The sequence below is a fragment of the Cyrtonyx montezumae genome, unplaced genomic scaffold, assembly GCF_038088225.1.
Source record: "Cyrtonyx montezumae isolate F1298 unplaced genomic scaffold, pur_monq_1.0 scaffold_8, whole genome shotgun sequence".
Lineage (NCBI taxonomy): Eukaryota > Metazoa > Chordata > Aves > Galliformes > Odontophoridae > Cyrtonyx > Cyrtonyx montezumae.
Window position 1 is genome coordinate 113,884,649 of NW_027072089.1, and position 22,427 is coordinate 113,907,075.

The window sequence follows — 22,427 nt, forward strand, 5'->3', positions numbered from 1 at the left end:
TATGGTTGCACTGCCAGCCCAGTAGAACCAGGAACAGCTGATCGGCTCTGGATGGATATACAACATGTTCAGTAAAAAGGCCAGCAGAGGTTAATTAATACTACTTGCAGGTAAATGTGGAAATTAGTTTTGGCCCCAGAAAATTATTGAAAAAGTGGAAGCCCTTATTCTTAACATTTCTAAAATGAAAAATAAAAAAGATTTTTACTTCCAGAAATTATTTCTGATGGGTTTTATAAGCAGAAACAATACTTTCATATTTTTTTTTCTTCAATAAGATGTTCAAAATTGTTTATTTAGCCAAAATGATTTTTTTTAGCAGATAGATTTTCATTTTGGCTTCAGTCTAGGGGAGAACTTCTTTGCAATGGTTTTTCAATTGTGATTTGCTTGGGCAGAACATGCTGTGGCAGAATTAGCAGTCAGGTGAGTGCTCTGTGCTTTGAAACTTGTAATTTGGTGAACAGATTTCTCCATCCAACAATGGCTGAGAAAAGCAAATGCACTGCCTTTGATCTGAGCATAATGAGGCTTTTTCTTTTAAATATGACCTTTTGAAATGCCTCCTGCTAGTCGCCCAGAGAGCTACAATACACAACAGAAATCCTCTTTCTTTGTTAGTTTCCTGTAGCATCATTACTCATCACTTCTGGAGTTTGCTTACTCTTTTTGTGGACCTCTTTGTTTGAGGCACTTTATTATTGTGTTCCAAAGTATTTAGGCAGAACTGAAGCAGAGCTGTACTGGTCATTTTATAAACAACTCTGGGGAAATACCTCCTCCTCTGTTGACAGATTTGCCATTTAATCTGAAGCAAGATAGGACAAGTGAATGCTATGAGCTGAAAGAGTGAAGGCCGCTTGAAAGATGTATGGCTAATGTTCTTGCAGCACATCATTTACTCGTTGAGCGTCATGAATTATTTCCAGAAAGCACATGCATCTGACTGTGATTTAATTCAGCCTTTAATAGTTGCCAAGATTTTTGGTAGGTTAAAATAGCACAGAGTCCTGAAGGAAGATTTGGAAGTATTTCTGCGTGTGTGTGTTCATCTAACTATGAACTAAAGAAGTTGGAGTTTGGATTTTTTTTTTTCCTGAATTGTTCTCATTTGAGAATAGCTTCAAAAATAGCTGGCATGTTTCAGAAGCAATAGTCAAAATAATAAATATGGTAATATGGTAACAATTTTAGCAAAACCCCTTCTGACTTTATCATCAAACATTCTGACATATCATCAAACTGGGGTGACCTGGAGCATCTGCCTCAGCACTTGAAGTTTCCAGACATCCACTCAATATGGCCATCATTATTTTTCCTTCAAGTAAATGAAATGCAGCAAGGCTATATTCAAATTTTCAGTGTACCTCTGCTGGAAGGGAAGCATTATTCCTAGTGACATGGTCCCACAAATTGGGTCCTTGCTAGTCTTAGTGAAAGACTGAGCTACCAGGGTAGATTAGGCACTTTTTTCCAAGGCAGTGATTGCAGCTGAGACACTGAGTAATATATGGGGCAATCTGAGAGGAAATGAGGGGGCGAAGGAAATTCCAGTAGATTTTGTTGGGGAAAATGTAGAAATGTATATGTGGGGAAAAAAAATGTGTTATTTAGTAGATATGTATTTTTTAATATTTATTTACAAATCACATATAATCAAATAACACAACCCAGTTTATGCAACATTAAAAATTATTTATCAATGCCTTTTATTTTTTTGTTTGTTTGCACTATTTTATTTATCTGTTTAAATCTGAAACTCAGTTTAAATATGACTTGCTTTAGTACAAGTTTATCATAAACTTGTGAATGCTTATGTGAAAGTGCCAGTCCTGGTGGCATTATGACTGAATGTCCTTGGAGGAAAGAGGATAAAATGTGTTTTTCGACATACTATACCCCCCATGAAGATGAAAACAAGCTGACAAAGTCATGGCAAAAGCTGAACTTGAGCAATTGCAGTTTAAATATCACCCATATCGTACAGCTCTTCACTGATTCTTTCCAATAACTGTAATTATGGCTAGGGTGGTATGAGCCACCCTCCTGTTAGCTTGAGATACTTTAAGGACACTCAGTGTGGGGGTTTTGGGCCCATAGCATGATACTTCTACACTGCTTCTGTGCTTATCCACTGACACTGCTGGGTCAGAGCAGCACCGGTCGCTGCTGGCCCTGTAGTTTTCTGAGAAATGAAAATATGAAGCCTTCACAGGAAAGCTATACTTTTCTGGAAAACAAGCAACCCTCTGGGAAAGCAGCGAGATGAGAGGAGGTTTAATTTTGCTGTAAGAAGTTTTTTGTCAGACAAGCTGAGTTCTGTAGATTTTCATAATGCCATCCCTCACGAAAGCCAGGGGACAGCTTCTGGGATCCTGAGAGATTTGCTAGTGCTTTCATAAAGTGAGCAGTCTGGGCTTTTCAAGTGCATGGAGTTTAATTGCTTTCTCAGGAAGTATGGCTAAAAGGCCTAGACATAAAAGCTAACAGAGGTTTACCTACTGAAAAATGGAATAAATCTGCATGCATAACTAACATCGTGTGGGCAAAAACAGTACGTGAGCTGAGTGATGACTTATGTGTCTAAGAGGAATAAAGAAATTGCATCATCCAAGCTTGATGACTGTCCCCCCAAAAATCTACTTTTGATTCTGCAAGGTTGAACTGAAATGCTGAAACAAATGGAATCTTCCCATGATTCATTTGACCACATAATTTTGATTATTCCTAAACTTCTTGCAATGAAGCAATCTCTAATGCATTGAAACACAGAAAAATGTGTATTTTATAAATATAAATTCATATATCCATCAAAGTATCAAAGTATCATCAAAGCTCATACATTCCAGCTGGTATACTGCATAAGGGAGGTAAAGTAGAGTTTTTTTCTCAGAAGAAGCAAACTCATAAGCCTACTTACCTGCAAGAAACAATAAGAACTGATTGTTACAAAGAATATTAAACTATGGTGGATGCAGAAAACTTTATCAGAGTCAATGTATGTTGGCACAGTACAACTGAATATATGAGTTTAAAAGAACAAAGTATTAAGAGCTAACTGAAAAAAAGGAAAAACAAATGAGGGAAAGAAAACATAACCTTGGAGAAGTCCCAGAAAGATTGGCATATATTCATGGAAAAAAATTGCTCTAAGTCTCAAAGTATGTGTGAAATAAGAGATGGAAGAAACAATCGTGTGAATGCTTGTTGGGAACCCTGTTTATCCCAACAAAAAACTACTTTATTGAGTATTAAAAAGTAAATCACATCACAGATGCCTCTTCATATTGCTCTAACATCATAAAAATGACCCACTAAAATTTTGCCTTCATATTTTGCATTGCTTCTATACACTTCATTTACAGTAAATAAAACACGTGCAGCAGGTTTATAACTGAGGCTATTAGTGCTGTATAAAGTGATAGCTGTTTGGTTGTTTCCTCTGAAGCAACACACAAACACATCACTGCCAGGTGTGTGTTCATATGGATAGCAGATGTGAAAATGAGAACTCCACTTATCATTTTTAGCATGGTTTCATAAAAAAATGGACAAAGGACCGGATTGTCAGAGAGGCTATTTATTTTGAACCCTGAAAACATTAACTCTTTGTTTCAAATTCCCCACATGCTGTTCAAGAGAGGAAAAAAAATCCCAGTTCTGCTAATCCACTCATTATTACAAGCCATTTGACTTCTGTAATCTGTAAATGTATTCTCTGCTTATATATTCAGGATAATTAACTCCTTTTTTCCAAGCATTTGTCCTTCACTTCAACATTTTCGTACTGCTAATATCGAGATGAAGGAACTTCCCCTTCCTGTGCTCCAAAGGTCCTTTCTCACCCTCAAAGCTCACATCTGCCAGAGCAGCCTTTGTGGTCAGGGCCTCCTAATGTTATTTGCAGGACTGATAAGCTAACCTAACAACATCTATAAGAAAGACATTTGGTGTGGTACTCCACTAAATGTAAACGTGCAACCTGAATAGAAACCCATATTCCCCATTTGCATTTATGGCAAGAAGTAGGCACATTTGTTGCGTAGTTCACTGTATTCTGAGGCATCTGGAAACAGATGAGTTGAATCCTATGGATGTTTCAAAGGCAATCTAATTAATTTTTCAACCCTACATATCTGAAGCAGAGTAGTAAGCATCCCACTACAGTGACTCCCCCATGTTTCTCTCTTTGTAGAATATGATATACCTTCCCTAGGAGTGTGCCCATGGTAGATCAAATACTGAGGAGCCAGGAATCAACAAATATTTGCACAAGAATAGTCATATACAGGTCATATTTTAGAATTCAAAAGACTGGAACAATAGGAATTATGCTAGTGGGAATCAATGAAAGGTGACTTTGCTTTGGAATATATAACAAGTATTTTGGAATATATATAAGGCAATAATCACAGATAATGCTTGAAGCAAATAAAAGAAGTGGGGTGGTAGGATGTCATTCCTATGGAAACAGCAGAGCAAGTGAAAATACAACAAATAATACAAATGTATCCGTAAGTCCTACTTTTTTTGAGCTAACTTAATTTCAAAACATCTTTCTGTGAAAGCATTCAATAAAACAAAGACTGGTATATTTGTGAGAATTACAGGAAGGTTTGGTGAGTTTTCTTTGGAGCATGAGATGCTGATGTCGTTGGACAGGCTGGGGATAAGTGGAGAGGGTGTGTGAACTTCCCTAAAGGCACAATGGATTATAATTTCCAGACAGAAAGACATGCTTCATATAACAGTTTCTTGATATAACTGCTGATGAACCAGGTAGGCAATAAAAACTCAAGATGATTGTTAGGGTCTCAGCAGATAAAAGCTGCTTGCAGGCTATTTGACAAAGCACAGCACAGCAGCAGATGGAAACAATCCACTGTAAATGATTCACTTACTGAGGGCAATGACAGTCTTCTGCTGAGAAATGCTCTTGAATTTAGAAGGCAATCCTTTTGCATCTCTATTGCTTTTGGCATTTCCCCTCAGTCTCTGTCTGTCCTTTCACACTGCACCACAGTGCAGCATCTGCTGTGTGTGCTAAGGAAGGTGCCCGAGGAGAAAAGGCAGCCCAGGCAGCTGGAAGAGAAGAACCAGGCAGAGTTGTAACCCTGGAAAACGTTGAAGTGATGGGCATTTTGTGATAAAGCTTATAGGGCAGCTAAAAGTTGGTAGAGAATAGCAGTGCATCTGGAACCTTCTACCTTGAATGGAAAACTCAGTCCTTTGCATGTATCTACGGATCCAGACTTAACAAGTAAGCCTCCCAAGCACATTTTAAAAGAAGGGACTACATCTGTGCTGCTGGTGGCCTAATTGCCTTGCTATTTATCTTCACTCCTAGCAGTTTGGAAGACCTTATGTACACCCCAATATCTCGGACCTTATATACATAGAAACTATGTTTTTACAGAAGTTTGTATTGGAGAAGCACAGATGCATATAAAGAGGCCAAGTAACATACTGGCTTTCGCTCACCACTTCATGTACAACATGGCTACAGCTGTAGTGATTAAGAATCCATGTTTCTCTCATACAATCCAACAGAAAAGCTTGGAAAAACAGTCACTATTTTTTCCTTTGGCACGGCACAACCATGGCTAAAGGCCTCTGAACTCTACATGGGTGAGCCCTACATGGAGACAGAACTGTAACACCTGCTGTGACAATGCTGAGAAATGTGACCTTGTGGAAGGGAGGGCAGCACAAGCCATCCTGAAAAGCTGTTTAACCTTCAAACAGAAAGCCAAATTCTTTGTGTTGGATGTCTGGAAACAAGTTCATTGAAGGTAGTGGAATGAGGTTATCAGCTGTCCTATGCATATCTATATGGGGTGATTTAGCAGTTCAAGATCTGGCTTTTTATTACCTGTGTTACAAGAATAGCTATTTTCCTAGAACTGACTCAGTCCAGGAAAGCAGTTTCACTTAAAACCCTCCAGCAAAGTCAGGTGAACAGACCTTAACGATCTTGCATAGTTTCTTAACATTTCCCTTATTAATTAGCAAAATCACCTCCCATTAACTTTGAAATAGGCCTGCTCCCAGGTGTGACAGGAATTTTCCTAGTGCTTACTGTGACAGGAGTCCTATGTGCTCTCCTTTTGCCTGTCACCATCACATTTGCAAACCTGTAAGTAAAAAGTCATAGGTACAACTTGTTTATAGCCAAGGAAGGACAGGTTAGTTATCACCCGCCACAGGAATTGTGCCAGCTCTCTGAGTTTCAATTAAGCTCATAAAACTAACCCCAGTAAAAAACAGATAAAAGACACATTGTTTTAGTACTTCAGTTAATCCTAAAAGAAGAGAGTTCTGAATTGCAAATTTCTGTCACACAATCAGGGCTATCAAATAATTTCTTTATGAGGCAGCGCACTTCTTCTAGTGCTTTTGAATTGAAATCTTACAGGCTGCAGAAGAAAGTAAGTATCTAGGGAAAGAAAAAGCCCAGCCACGAGCTGGTAAACATGACATTCATTTACTACTTTGAAAACAGTGTTGTTTTTCAGTTGCTGACAGGTATCTTTCTCAATGTTTCCTTATGAAAACCTTCTCTGAAGTCTCTTCTTTGGAACATGGTAAGACATCAGTTTTCTAGCAGGCTTAGCAGTGCTGGCATAAAGCAAGCACGTGGCTGAATGCTTCTCACCTACTCATGACCAAGGCCCTTGGAATTCATTGAGTTGATTTGCTTCTTTCATCACTACGCTCACGATACTCATCTTAGGGGTGAGGTCCCTGGTGGCATCACAAGCACCTTTGAACACATAACCTTTGCTTGTTCAAGGAGAAGGGAAGTTTAACTCTAGCACCTGGGGTAGATGGCAACACAGGACAGAGTGATGAGAATCTTAAAATGTATGTTCATAGATCTTTTTTTTTGCCATCAGAGTTGAGTCTTTTGAGTCTTTAGAGCAGCTGGATGGTGCTGAAAAGATGCTTTTAACGTGTATTTGTCTTAGAATTTACGTATGTGGCATTAGCAATTTTTAGTATCTTGTATTGAGTCAAAGCTTTAAAGTAAATTCATATGTTAAAAAATAACTCTCTTGTTTATGTAAGTAAATTAATGCTATTTATTTCAGTGATGTTCTCTATCCTTCCTTTCAATCTTCGAAGAGCAGAAGGCACTCAAGGAACCTGTTAAGCACAGCTCTTTCACCATCCCAATCCAAAGGCCCAGAGCAGCTTGCTTAGTCATGACAACAGCACCTATTCCTTCTGGCCCTCGCCAAAATGCAAGCTCATCTTTCCACGTGGTGCTGCCAAGCATCTCACTTCAAGACCTTTCTTTGTCCCTAAAATACATAGATGGTATTGAGACTGCCCAGCTACTGCAGCATGAGAACGCTCTACATGAACAGTGGTGAGGAACACGCTGAAAGCGACGCAAGGGTGATCACTTCTCTTTCCATTGTAGGTAACTTTTACCCTTAAAGAGGTCAACAAGGGGAAACACAAGCCCAACACCAAACATTTCCTTACTCCATTTGCCCCTGTTTTACTAAATAATTCCAGGACAGAGGTAGGAAGCACATTTTGGAGTCTTCTGTTATCTGTGTGGATGCAAATGCAGTTTTCTACAAAGATGTTCCATTAACCAGTCACAGCTGTTAGATGATTCAGCTTAATAGTTGCTATTTCTATTTATATAGAGAAAAAAAATTTCCTGTTTTTACTTAATTTTACTTGTTATTGTAATAGTATAATGAATAACTTTCTGTAGTGTTGCAATGTATTACAATTGTAATGAAAAAACACATACACAGCCAACCCAAGGCAACCATCACTCCTTTTTTTCCCCCCCAGAATGTTGGTGGATTAAGCAATAAGATATTTTTCCCCTAAATTGAGAATCTACTGCTTAACTCCAGTGCAGAAATACAACAAAGAAAAAGGGAATGTAACAGTGAGTCCAATCCAAAACAGCCATCCTAACTCTCTCCTACAAGACTTGTGAAGTGAGCCTGGTGACAGCAACTGAGAAGTACAAAAGACACTGATAAACTATATAAAAAATACTGCTATATGGAAAGTTTTCCACTATTACAATTATCATTTGAAATACAATACTGAATCCTCAAAAAATGTCGTGAAGTAGAGTAATATCAGAAATATGGCAAGAAGTGGAAAAAACAGCCACTTCTCTCTAAATGAGATAGAAAGCTTTTATTTCAAATGTCATCTGCAAGAATTAACAGTTCTTAGGTCACCAAGAAAACTTTATGGCTGCATCTGGTTGGTGAAAAAAAAATAAATAAATAGAAGCAAACCCATGCAGCCCTCTGCTTATTATGACAGTTAGCCATTGCCACGTTTGTTGACCACCCTTGATCTGCGCCAACTCACGTGGGCCAGAGTTTGAGGGGACAGAAAGATCTGTGTGCCCCACCTGGAATGGTGGACTGGATGAGACTGCTCCAGGCCTGGCTCCCTCCAGATCACACTATCCCCACAAACGTCCAGCCTCTGGAATGCCACATGTACCTATCACCCTCAGACATGCACTGCTTATTCCTCTAGGTACATAGGCCAAGGCTTACCCCAGGTAGAGCAACAAAGCCACATCTCATGGCCACTGTTGCATCAGCAGAGATACAGCCAACATCACTTCTCTGTCAGCTTTTCATATCTTTCCAGCAAAACAAAAAAATAATAACCTAGTAACAGCACTAATTATTATTATTAGAAACATGTGCATTTACAAGGGCATAGTAGTGTCCTTCCTTTGCCAGCAGCTGGCTGTGGGTGCCCTGCTCCACAACCCTGCCGTTCTGGATCACTGCGATGATGTCTGCATTCTGTATGGTTGTCAGGCGGTGTGCAATTACAATGCAGGTTCGACCTTGCCGGGCATTATCCAGGGCTTTCTGGACAATCTGCACACAGATGTGAAAATGCTGTTAGCACTTTAGATGCTAAATGCTAGATCTAAATGCTGTTAGATCTTTGTTAGCATGATGGCAATTACTTACCTTTTCACTTTCTGTGTCGAGTGCAGAAGTAGCTTCGTCTAGAAGCAGAATGGCAGGATTACGAACCAGAGCTCGGGCAATTGCTATCCTTTGTTTTTGACCTCCAGAAAGCTGTGTTCCTTTCTCACCCACCCGAGTATTATATTTCTGGATGTTTGGAAGAGAAAAAGAAAAAAAAAGGCTTGAGAATACTCAAAGAAAAGAAAAAAAAGTTTCATGTGTAGCTATAAAAACGATTAGATTAGATTCATGAAAGAGTAGTACAAATGGTTTTAATAAAGTGTTATAAACACCTCCTGTATAACTGGTTGTATGATAAGCCATGCATTTATACCTGAGCTGAAAATTTACTCCCCCAAAGACTAGAGAAGCTCTTGAATGGTACTGCCAGTGGTACAATATTAAAGTGTCCAGATACCTGGCCATCACCGAGTGACCACAAGAGTAACTATATTTTTACTGTTTCCTGACATACACATTGAGGACTCGATCCTGTGTTACTTAGGAATAACTGAAGAATCTCAAACAGTAGCAGTAGTGACAAAAATGTAGTATTTTTCATCACCACTACATCGTTTTCAGTTATGCAAAACTACAGTGAAAACAAACCATCAAAGCATTTTTCCTTGCTAGAATCAAATTCTTTGCAAGCATAAAGGTTAAATTTCATGCCATTCACTTTTGATTTATTAACACATAGTATTTTAAGAAATACTCCCTGTGCGTGCCCATCCAATTAAAAATAAAACATTTAGCTTTATTGAAGCATTTTAGAAAAATTCATCTTAGAGTAATTTGAGAAGTTTCGGCTGCAGAAGGAAAAATAATATTAAAAACTGAGGATATGAGGAAATGTTTGGATAGTGTCTTCATTTTTTCCCACTCATCCTGCTTTGTCTACTACTACATACATTGGAACGTTGACTTATTTGAACAACCTAGCAGGGATTTTAAACAACACATATTTCGATATTTTAAAATATCAGTTACCTTTAAAATATATTCTGCATATTAAAGAAATACAACTACACATTTTCATTTTTATCTTTGTAAGCATGCACTGTCTAGATCACTCCGTGTCACTCCAAACATCTAAACTGCACCGTGAAGAGAAAACTGCTGTTTCTCACCTCTGGCAGCTTGTCAATGAAGGCGTGAATGTTTGCTGCTTTAGCTGCTGCTTCAACTTCCTCCTGACTAACAAGCCTACTGTTGTCTCCATACTGAATATTTTCAGCGATGCTGCAGTCAAACAAAACAGGCTCCTGTGACACTAGACCCAGCCTGGACCTCAGCCATTCTAAATGCAAAGACTTGGTATCAACTCCATCTGCTAACTAAAAAGAGAAAAAAAACAAACTGATGCCAAATTGACTACAGAGCTCATCCACAGATATGTAATGTAAACAGGAAACAAACTGTATCAGGAAACCTGTTACATGTTAAATTCCCATTTGAAATTAAGTAAATTTTGTATGTGAAATGGAACAAAACCAACAGTGTGGGTAATTATGTATTTTCATTAGTTTTTAATTTCATGCTTTTATTTTCCAGTATATAGAAGTATGGAGCACATATCAGACTGCTCCTGCAATCCTTCCAGCCCTGCTAAAACCAAGCAGAACTGGGAACTTCGCAGGAAAGCCCATCCCTAAGAAGCTGAATCAACAATACATAATCTCAAGTGTGGTCCTTTACCACAAAAACCCCTAGGTAGGTTTGATCAGATCTTTGATACACATTAATAAGGAATGCACCAAAAAGCCTGTTGCATCCTTCTGGCAGTGACACATTGTCACGCTGTGGGATTATGTTTGTATTGTGTGAAGAATGCGTATTTGTCTCCAGTGTGTGAATTCATACTCTCAGATGACCTGCACACAGACAAGCTTTGCCCCAGAGTGACCAGGCAGCAAGCAGCCCCGAGGAGGCAACGTAGCCTGAAACCATTATTCTTGGTGGTGTACCAGTGCCCTGAGCCAGTGTACTGTGTCAATCCCACACAGTGGTCTGGAATTTGTCTACAGCTGTAGCCCCAGTAACCCACAACTCATTTATGAGGCATTTCTCCAGAGGTACTGTGTCCATTAAGACCCCCTGAAACTCTAGAAGATGAAGAGTTCTGTAGATTCAAGACTTATGAATAGCCACACAAGCCTATTTTACCACTTGTCCTTCCACAGGATCATAAAATCTCTCCAAGAGCTGAATGGATGTGCTTTTGCCACAGCCACTGCTTCCTACTAAGGCCAGAGTCTGTCCTTTGTTAACCTTCACATTAAGTCCTTGCAAAACTTGAACTTCTTGTCTTGTTGGATATAGAAAATGGATATTTCTGAATTCAATGTTGCCTTCAAAATTACTCTGAAATGTAAAAGAAAGTTCACGTGATTGTATTAGCATTTATTAGCTTTAACTAAAATAAATAGCCAAGGCTTACAAGTGCTGAATGAAAGAACTGACACAAAAGTTTGGGATGGTGATCTGAAATATCTTTTGTTGTCCTTTGCAATTACACATTGGATCAAGTTTAGTATTGTTATTTATAGGATGATCTCTAGTTGCAAATCACTAGATCCTTTTGGAGTAATATTCCTATGCATTTCTCTCCTGTATTTGTATTTATTTCAGTTTCCAAAAGGAATACCTTTACACAAATAATGTTAATATTTTTTGTTTGTTACACACTTAATTGAGGCACTTTTTCCTGGTATGATCTATAACATTTGCATTCCTGATCTCACACTGCAGGTAGCATAGTTTGTATGAATACAGCAAAAGGTCAAGGTCAGATATTAAGGAAAGAGAGGTAAATTCTTTAGTAGGTAGTTTACGGGCATGTAGGACAAGCTGGTGTTTTGAAAATCAACAGCATTTATTATTTAGCCATTCTAGACAGACAGATCTCTTAAGACCAATTGAAAGAAGGGGGCAGGCAGTCAGACTGTGCCTAATAGTCTACTTCCTCTTGGTAGGAGCCAGTTCCTCATAAAAACTAGCAACCCTTCTTGGAACAATAGCATGAAAGCTAAATTAAGGGGCTTAATTCTGCCTTGCTGAAGTCACAAGCATTAGTATTTGAGTCCAGCCTAGCCTACATATTTCTATTCAAGTTCTATTTTGCCATGGACTTTCTGCCAAATTTCTCCAAGCCTGGGCCAGAGAGCTCCCTTTCAATAAGATACATAAAGATTCTAAGTAAAAAGGTTGAAAATCCTGTGTAACATCTTAAAGCTATAGAAAGCGGATTCCAGTTTCCTGAGCAGGGCTACTGTCTAACACCTACAAGTGAGATAATTTTGATTTGCATTTGTAAAAGTAATCCTTCCACATAATGTCACATTTCTGCACAAAATACTTCCAGTTTATTTGCCAAGATCAGCTTCCTTAATTACAGTGCTGGTTTAAAGGTGAGACATTTTAAGCCTCTAAAGTAAAACTTATTATTCTTTAGGTTAGTTTTGACTTCCCAAGAGCACATTTCCTCTTGTAAGAGTTTCCACAGTCTTTAGAGGATGAATTTTGGCAAAACTGTTCTTTCTCCAACAGAACTATTCTCCCACTTATCTGCAAAAACAGTAGCAAACTACACTTGTAATTTATTTCTCCTGTAAACCTTTACACAAAGACAGTGAATTGTGGACTGACACTGTCAATGTTTTCCTGAAACCATTTAAAATGTAGGGCAGTTGAATGAAAAAATCATTTTTAGGAGCAAAACCAATTTAAAGGCTACACACAGAAGCTCCATTAAGAAAGAAGAATCAGCAAAGCAATTAACACTATTTTATACAGCACCTGTCTTTAGTAACTCTCTACAAAACACGAGGCAGTGTGAACACAGTTGTAACAATAAAGCATTACTAATAATGTAATTCAAGGTTTTTCTCAAAAAGCCTCACCAATTTTTCACCTTCTCCACTGTAACTGTCAATTTGAGGTTTTCTATCCAAAAGATGAAAGATTCTTTGAGCTGAAATTTTAGCTTTGCCATAATCTGGTGCCAGGGAAGCAGACTGACCAACGTTCATTGCTGCAAATATGACAGAAGAGAAGACTCTAAAAACAAAAGATAAAGAATCATTTGCTTCTGGTGGAATACACTATTTTCTTCACATGTAAAAACAAACCTCCAAAACTAAAGTCCTCAGCCTCCTTTGATGATGTCATTAATTACTATTATATAGATCAGTAGTAGCATCACATCATTCTCTATGCAAAACCCTCTGCCTGGAAGGAATATCAAACAGCAAAGACTCCTCCAGAGATGATGCACTGTGTGTAGTCACAGGTGTGTATTTGGGCAGTGGAGCCTTTCTCCAAAACAGCCGTTCTGCCCTAACTGTGCTCCCAACCAGACTGCAAATTCTGGAGTCTCCACATCCCATTAGCTCTGTAATTAGATTAAATAAACACACGTTGATATCATTGCCACATATACCCATCTTTACCTTCACTAACAATACTCACATAAATACATTTTCAAAGTTGGTCAAACAATGAGCAATGAGCCATGCCCCAAATCTGAAGACTGCTGCATCAACAAAGTAGTTTGCAGACTGAGCTATTCCATAGGTAAATCCATATAAAGGGGCTTTTTTTAGAGAATCTCTGTGAAAGGAAGAGATTTTCTATAAATAACTTGTCAGATAGAAACAACAGTGACCAGATTTCCGGTTTAAAGTTTTCAAGCAACACACCGAATCTAAAAGCATCCTACACTGTGACATGGAATTGTCCTTAGGACATAAAATTAGAGCAATGAGATCTTCAATTATGCTATCTTTAACCTCTCCCTTTATTTTCCTATAGCGGAGAAGTTCACTGGAGCAGATATAAAAAATCACATTTTAATAAGCTGGGTCATATGCAGCAGTTATTGAGAAATAGGCAGGCTTTGGCCCAGCCTAAGGGCTGCCTGCAGACTTCAGCCACACCTTCCCATCCATGCAGAGACCTCTTACCCCAGTTTGGAACAGGGACATATTGCTGAGTTTTCCCGCAAGGATTTAGACTAAGCCTCTTTCCATTTGTCTTTCTGGAGAGGATTCATTTGGTGTAGATAATTCAGTGCACACTGAATCAGTCAGGAAGACTCTGCCCTCACGGTCTATGATGATCTTTCCAGACTGAGCAGTAAATTAGACCTCTGCTGGTCCAGAAGAGCATATTGCTTACATCTTGGGCAATACCAGTTTGCCAGATATTGAATTTTAACATTATTTTGGATAACAGTTTATACAGAGCATAATTTTCAATCACATCTTTTATATTTTTACCTCAAAGGAGGAAAAAAATAAATCAGATCTTATATGATTTTGTTTAAATAAAATGGAGTTAGAAAAATCTGACAGTCCTGGTGACTTCAATGGCTTTCAGCAAAGAGAAGCCACTGGCACACAGGGGCTCGAAGAAAGGAACTATATGAAGTGCATTTGAGGTTTCAAAATCACATAAATAGAATAAAACTGGTTTATATTATAAGGGGCACGTTATGTGAATTGACTGGCTTAGTTAATACTAATTAATCCAATGTACTGAAACTGAGTGATTAGATGACTTATGTTCTATGCACACAGAGGCAAAGAATATTATGTAAAGCATAAAAAAATGTATTTCATAAAGTATTTAAATAATGAAAAGGCAAGTCTTGCAAATGCTTTTCTCTTTTTTATGTGCTTAGAAAGCACATTCAATTATACCAAGAGAAAAAATTTCAAGCATATAGAAAATCTCAATCTATTGGGTATTGGATAGTTTGCAAGAAGTGTCTTTAAAACAAACTGAAAGCTTTTCACTGAACAGAATCGAAGAAAAAAGATCCCACCTATAAGGACCATTCAAACTGGTTATGTATTTTTCATAGAATGCCTCTTCCCTTGTCAGTGAAGCTACAGTTCTTATGTTTTCAACTGATTCTGTTGAAACCTAAATTGGAAGATAAAAAACAAATAAATGAATAAATAAGGCAATTTACTAGAACCTCAACCCATGACATATCTCCTGAATACATCTTCTCTAACATTCATTAGCTTAGAACAGAAAGTTGTTTACTTAAAGAAAAGAGATTAAGGTCTTTTAATGAACTGGAGCCTAAAGCAATAATGTTACTCACCCCCAGGTGAGTACAAGACAAGGGGAGGCTGAAGAGCACAAGGTACTTCAGTTTTGAGCCTTTGGTTCAGGATACAGTAAATGTCAGTAGACCTTGCCCTATCCCACGAGTTGCAATCCCAGTGGATTAAACCCTTTGTAATAAAATAAGAATAAACCCCAGTCATCTAGACAGCGTGCATTTTTGCATAGAGTAATTCTGTCTCCTGGAAAAGCACTATAAGGTAAATGAAGGCAGTACCCTAGACCTCATATGTACATAAATAGTTTGCATTTTATGATAATATTCAAAAATAAAAATAAGTTGTATTCGTGCCTGTACGCGTGGCTAAGCCCTGCAACACTTCTGCTACAGCACAGGCCCAAAACATAACAGTACTGGGGCTGCTGCTGTTACAGCTGCTTCTACCCAGAAATCTCTTACGGAGGCATTCAAATGCATTTTTATTTACAGATGTTTTATGTTATCTGTGTTTTGCTTTCCTTAGGGATATATAAACATTCCCTTCATCTCCCATCCTGCCCTCTCCTCTCTCCACTTCATTTATCTTGGATAATTGAGTCAGCTGTAATATAGCAATAATGTTGTCCTTAAAAGTGATCTCACACCACAATGCTGTAGTTAAAATTGGAGAACTTACCCTTCCAGCCTCTTCCAAAGCTTTTTGATCTTTTGCTGCATGACCAGACACAGAGCTAACATTTGCAGCATTTGCAGCAATAACGAAAGGAATGCAGGCCAGGATAAGCAAAGTCAGCTGCCAGCCGTACACAAAAGCAATAATGATGGCAGTCAGAAGGGTAAAGACAGTCATAGTCATCAGTCCAAGTCGGCTTCCAGTTGCCTAAGAAAACCCCAGAAACCCCAAAATATCCATCATTAGATTGTGTTAGTTATATCAACACTTGAAATTATTATTTACTCAAGGCCAGCAGTTCAGCTGGAAAACTAAATCACAAGTGGTAACACGCTCTGACACTGTGCATGTACTTATGTAAAATTTCCTCAACATTGCCCTTATCTGCCAGCATTCAGGTCTTCAAGTGAGGTTAAAAACGTCTCAAGAGCTGCTCATGCCAATTGTCTAAAGAAACATATGTACTGTCGTACACACACAAGACCTTTTTCACTAACCCAGCCTGAGAAGACTGCAGCCACCGCTTAGAAAGCAGGCTGGAGGCTCAGCTTTAGGCTAGAGGAGTTTCGTTCCACTGATATCCATCCATCCATTAAGCCATTCCACCAGCAGCACTGGAAACCACTCATCCTCAGATCATCGTGCTGCTGCAGCTTCTCTTTTCTGGGAACCCAAACCCACTTGGCCACACTGCAGAAATCCTTTATCTCGGCAGGGCTAATGAGTGGAAAAAATACTAATTCAATACTGAGGAACTCCTATCTTCTCCCAGCCCATATAATCACTTCATGTAGAAATTTCAAAAAAAGACCATGATTTGCATCCAGCATCAGGATGGGTTCTGAAATGCAGAAAAAAAAATAAGTTTGAAAACAGCCCCGTGGAAAAAGCGCATCTTCCACATTTGGCTTGATGGAAAAAACAAAAATCCTTGGGCAGGAAACGACATTCTTTTCATTTGCCAAAGACTTTCCTGCCCTAAAAAGACTTTTCTTGTTCAATACAATTTAAAATAGTAATAATTAAACCAATGCCAAGGTGAATTGCTGCCATATGTTCCAAGGACTGCACATAAAGATGGACTTGGAAACTTCAGCCAGCACAGCACGAAGCACGCACTTACTGACACACTGAGTGCTCCAGAGAACACACTAGCCTTGAAGAAAAATTAATGCCCTTGGTTGGCTTTCATAGTTAGATGACCCTGTGTACCTATTTTTTCTACTTCTGTACTGCATAGTGATGTAGTTCAATGCCACTGAAGTAAACTGGAACTTTAAATGACACAAATGATTAAGTTTTGTCAAAGACTGGTTATAATATTAGCCCATAAGGAAGGAGGACAGAAAACGAACAAAAATCTACTGACAATGAAAAATGCAAGGATTAAAGAGTTTTTGATTTACATGTTTGAAGGAAAACAAAATCTTAAAATGCAAAATTTGTCTCTCTTTCATGTCCTGCAAGACAAGGAATGCTGATTAAATGAGTAGTAGGTGCTGGAACTGTGCAGGTTTTGCCATATTCTTCTGCCCTTGTCCAGAGTCTTCCTGCTCAAAATTAGTACCTTGTGTCATCTCCTCTCTTGGCTATTTCTTTCACCAGTGTTCTTTAATAATGCTATGTCATTTCTTCCCTTTTGGCCTCCTTGTGCATGAAACACATTTGGTAAGGGACAGGAAGAACTGTCTTCATTATGGTCAGTAAGGGTCTGCATCACCTGCAGCTGTAGCCTTCAAGGCACCTCATGATACACATTATCTGATGCAAAAACCTGGGGTCCACAAATCCTGGTCCTCAACACACGTACAGATTTCACTTTGCATGGTGAAATGGTGTACAGTTTTATGTTTAGTTTAAAGACTTGCAACGTGGGGAAGTGAAAAGTCATGAATATCTGCTGGGCTTTCAATAGTTTTCAAATTATCAGCTGGAAACTATTCCTACAGTGTCAACAACATGATATTTAAATAGAGCCATCAGTCTTCCATGGGGGTAGATTTACTACCCTGTATTCTGAAATAATCTCAGAGTCCCTTGCCAATGGCAATTAATATCTGTAAGAAAAAAAAACTAAAACAAAACCCTAATACTGAAGAATCAACGTACCCCTTTGACTTGGGAAGCATCTGTAGCAAGTCGAGTTAACAGAACTCCAACAGCATTCTTCTGATCATCATACCATCCAATCTCCTATAAAATAGTTGCATCATTTTTTGTTTTACAAAGCTACATTTAATTATGTTTCAGATCATCAGGTTTACTGGTAAAATGACTAAATGTTTCCAGACCAGGTAGCATAAAGGGAAATGGAAGTACAAATCAATGATGGCTAACTACAACATTCTTCCAAGCAAAGGAAAAAGCTTAAAGACCGAAAAATTAGATATTCCCAGCAAAATAACAATAAAAGTGCTATTACAAGTAATGTAAAGCTCTTCCAAATGTCAGTCAGGTTTTATTATAATCCCCCTTTATCCAGTCATCCTTTGACTGAAGATGTTAATATTCTCTTTGTATAGGTTGCTTTTTGCTTTAAACTATAATCAATTGTTTGTGTGTATTTGTAGATAGAAGGGTTTCACTTCCTCTCTGTTTTTTCCAGTGGCTGTGGGTGTTATTTTCAATTACTTTAATTTTCCCTTACCTACTCAATTTCAGATTATTCAGTGAACAATCAAGCTCTTCCCAGCTGTCCTCAATGGGTGCACGGTGCATTAAGTCACGCATTCTCAAAACTCCAATGAAAGCAACATGAAGTTGCATGAACTGAGTAACAGGAAGGATTTAATGCAAGTAATTTCATTCTTCTCAATTAATTTCTGATGCAATAGGAAAATGGAGTTTTTTGCATTAAAAATTTACCAGATTGCCTATTTGCTATGGAATGCAATACATAGATTTAAATCCAAATAGAGAAAGAGAGTTAAATTCATATATTACATACTTGCATCATAACCACCCAAGCAAGTGGAGATCAAATTTTTGGTCATCCTTGCAGGAATCAGGCTAAACACAGACAGCTGCAAACCACGTGTATATTAGCATGTCAGAAATGTGCATGTTTGCAACAACACTCCTTCAAAATTAGACTATTAGCAGCAGCAGAGCTGAGTTGTGTATGAAATAGAAGACTCAGAAAAGTTGAATTTTTTTCTAAGCTAGTGGCAGAAGAGGCTTTTTTTTAATTATTTTTTTTCTCTCTCTCCAGGCTGGGCAATTGTGAGCAAACAAGTACCTTGCAAGGTCTGCAAAAGCCATCTGGATCTCATGACACTTTTGCTGCATAATTCATACCTGCTGAAGTAATGCTTTGAAGGACAAAGAACGCAGTCTCATTGTTAGTATTTCTCCAGACTTTCCAAACATGAATCCCTGCAGGGAAAAAAAAAACAGTCACATTTTCTCATTTGACGCTTCATCTCTGTTTATATAGCTACACAATAAAAGCAATTACACCAAAAAGCCTCCTACAACCCTCTGTGCATGTGTAAGTCTTGGGAAGAGTGCCATTCACATTCCTGGAACCTGAAACTCTGTTTTCCCACAGAAAGGGAGAAACATGGCAAAGAAGGCAGGATCTTTGTTGAAATGCCTTATTCATATGCTTCAGCAGCATTACAGGATAAATCATCTTATCTAGTTGTTGGACTCTGTTCCAACCACTGCCAGAGGCATCCACTTCCAGCAGTAGTACCAATGCAATTTATGGTATGGACATCAATATGCAGGATTTCCTGCAAGCTATGGAAGAGAAGTAAGAGGACAGCAAATTATGTATTTCTTTGATGGTATGAAAACTGTTTTTTTCAAGAATAAGAATCTATTTTATATTTACTCTGCAAGAGTCTGCAAATTGTCAATTAGAAATGTCAGACTTTGACTTCTGTGGCCTGTCCTGCAACAGTTCCAGCCATTCTGAATCCACACAGCCTTCGGTGGAGCTATGTTTATTTAAACCAATAGAAAACATAAGCCATATATTTAGGTAAGTACATCGATACAAATCACACTTCTCCGGAAGAGCCCTGGCACTTGTGCATGTTTTCATAAGCCCTAGTTGATGTTTTGCTTTTCAAAGTGCACTGATATCAGTTATACCTGCAGTCTACTGGAGAGTTAAGGACTTCCAACATTTCAGCATAGTGACACTTACTTGGATTATGTATGTTGCTAAGGTAATCACTCCAAGTAAAAGAAACATTAGAGAAAGCACCAAAGTGTTTTTATTCCTCTTTTCTGGATCTGTTTCTTGAAAAGCCTGTTCAAAAAAACAAAACAAAACAAAAAAAACCCCAAACTGAGTACATATGCAGTGACTGCCAGCTACATAAACCAACCTTCATCTCAAGAAACTTGCCTGCTTTATTTTCTCCTAGCATATAGTCCTGGATCCTGAAATCAGGCTGTGTTCAATTTTCTCTTGAATGCCAGAAGACATTCCATGTTTCCATTCAGCTAACATCTCACTAACTCATCCCACCAGCTCCAGATATTCCTCCCTTCCTTTGCCAGCCAGGTGCAGTCACACTCTGTTCTACCTCTAGAATACCACTTCCAATGAAAAATGACTAAAAGTTGGTTTGTTTTTGTTGGAGCAACAGAATCCATCAGCCACTAAGCTGCCTAGAAATCCTATCACTTTCCTTCAGGCTCTCATTCCAGTCTTCTCCAAGATGGTCATTCCACCTGTGATGGTAACTTTCAAGGTTTGAGGTAGGAAAAGAGGTTCCCGTTCCCTCATAATGAGAAGCAGCAACAAAGTCTGTTTTCAGTGCCTTTCAGAATTATTTGAGCTATCTTGGAAGAATTTCAGTAAAAACCAAAAAGAATATATCAAAAGCTCTAGAGGCAAGCTTAAGCAAAAGGTGTGTACACCACTGAAGTAAACCTAATGAATCTACAAGACCAACTTGAGGCCTAGAAGACAGATGTGTGCTTTATACAAGAAGTAAGGGGATTGGAAAATAGACAAAACACTTCAATCAGAGAGAAGTTCTGATTCAAACATGCAAGAACTGGTGAAGACAAACAAAACCCGTGAGAAAAATACCAGTAACCAATTTCCCAAAACAGGAAAGAATGTATGTAGGTTGCACTGGAAGCAATGCCTCTTTTACTGTGAAGAGCACAAAAACATGGTTTGACAGAGCAAATTCTTAGCTACAAAATCCTATTTTCCAATAGTCACCACCATTAGCTATGCACTTTTACCAGCAACAAACAAGAGCCTTGTAAAGGACCACCAAAAAAACACTTCCTGACTTTCTGGGGTGTGCTTGGTATGTCTCAAACACTCGCAGTGCAAGGCCATCACCATGATAACCAACTGAAGGCAAATATCAGTAAACATGAGATCCTGTTTCTTTCATGATAGACCTGCTTTGCTGAAAAAATAGCCTACCCTTCCTGTGAGAAAATTTCTGATCTAAACTTATTTTTGACAATCTTGGTATTGCGAAGTCACTTGTTTACAACATTGGGATGGTAGTAAGCCCCCACACGATTATGGGGTTCTTTCTGTTGCTCTGTGAACATCGTGGGATCCACCTGGAGCAAAATGTCAATATCCCAACATTGTCACCATGATTTCCAACTCATTGAAGCTGATGCTCAGCTCCATACACATTTCCCTGGTGATAATCCACTATGAACTGATCAAGATGCTCTTCATTTCATGGCATGACAACTGTGTATGGCCATCCAGAATGTGGCTTGTCTTTCATGTTGCTGTTGCCACTCCTGAAATGCATCACCCATCATCTCACTATGCTGACATCCACTGTTCAATCCCCAGAAATGCTTATCAAGTATCGATGAATGCCAATGAGTGCCATTTTTTCTGTATGCGAGAATTCAATTCCACACCTCTGCACCATACTCACTTTGATGTCAGACACCATTTTGTCAGACTGCCCCTCTGCTGCCATCTGTCACACATCAACAAAACAGCATGGAATACTGGAAGGAAGGATCAACACCTACTGCCATACTACCAACATTCTTCTCTGACATCATGGGCTAAAATAATAACATAGAAGGCAATGCTTTTGGAACAGCATTTGTAACTCTCACATTACAAAAATGTAATTCCATCATCTAAACAGACATCCAACACCTTTCTACATGCTACCAGACATCTGAGACACCTTTAGGAGAGACAAAGGATCTACATTTACACAAGTGAGTCCCATCCAACTTCGCACAGAGAGAAATGGCTGATCTTATATGAAGTTCAAGATTACAGTACCCATTTGCAAAAACTCACCCCAATGATTTTTCCAAATATAACAGCAAATGCAGGATGAACTCCACCTGAGACAGCAGCAGCAATCACTCCCATTAGTACATACAGCCACTCAGGTTTATTGAGAGCCAGGATTCTTGAGTAAGGCACAGCAGGGAGATTTTCTTCCTACAAGAAAGAGAAGACTGCAAGTTTTCCTTGGAAAGTTGCAGAACATGAAAATCCCCAGGCAGCAGTAGTTCACCAGGCTTTGAGTAGAGAACTGTCTTTGTAAACTACAAAAAGCCCTTCTGCTCACTCCAAGTGAGCAAACATTCTGGAGATCTGTAGCTTTGCTGCTCCATGTTCAAGAACTTCAACAGCACTGTAAAAGTTTGAAGGTAAAAATGTAACAGCTAAGTTATGAGGGAAGAATGAAAGCCAGTACAGGTCACTGAAAGTCAGATA

At 38.6% G+C, this 22,427-nt stretch overlaps 1 protein-coding gene across 2 annotated transcripts in view; it reads right to left on the reverse strand.

Annotated features, from left to right (window-relative positions):
* Window positions 1–7,781: 7,781 nt before the first annotated feature.
* Window positions 7,782–22,427, reverse strand: part of ABCB5 (ATP binding cassette subfamily B member 5) — a 35,940-nt gene continuing 21,294 nt past the window's right edge. For both annotated transcript variants that reach the window (XM_065753308.1, XM_065753307.1), the window contains exons 18-29: window positions 22,002–22,148; window positions 19,890–19,994; window positions 19,031–19,108; window positions 17,843–17,926; window positions 15,737–15,940; window positions 14,809–14,909; window positions 13,452–13,592; window positions 12,884–13,040; window positions 11,148–11,345; window positions 10,112–10,318; window positions 8,982–9,128; window positions 7,782–8,885 (exon numbers count right to left, since the gene is read on the reverse strand). In XM_065753308.1, the coding sequence (XP_065609380.1) occupies window positions 8,679–8,885; window positions 8,982–9,128; window positions 10,112–10,318; window positions 11,148–11,345; window positions 12,884–13,040; window positions 13,452–13,592; window positions 14,809–14,909; window positions 15,737–15,940; window positions 17,843–17,926; window positions 19,031–19,108; window positions 19,890–19,994; window positions 22,002–22,148 (1,776 nt within the window). In that variant the 3' untranslated portion in view covers window positions 7,782–8,678. The remainder of the gene's footprint in view (window positions 8,886–8,981; window positions 9,129–10,111; window positions 10,319–11,147; window positions 11,346–12,883; window positions 13,041–13,451; window positions 13,593–14,808; window positions 14,910–15,736; window positions 15,941–17,842; window positions 17,927–19,030; window positions 19,109–19,889; window positions 19,995–22,001; window positions 22,149–22,427) is intronic.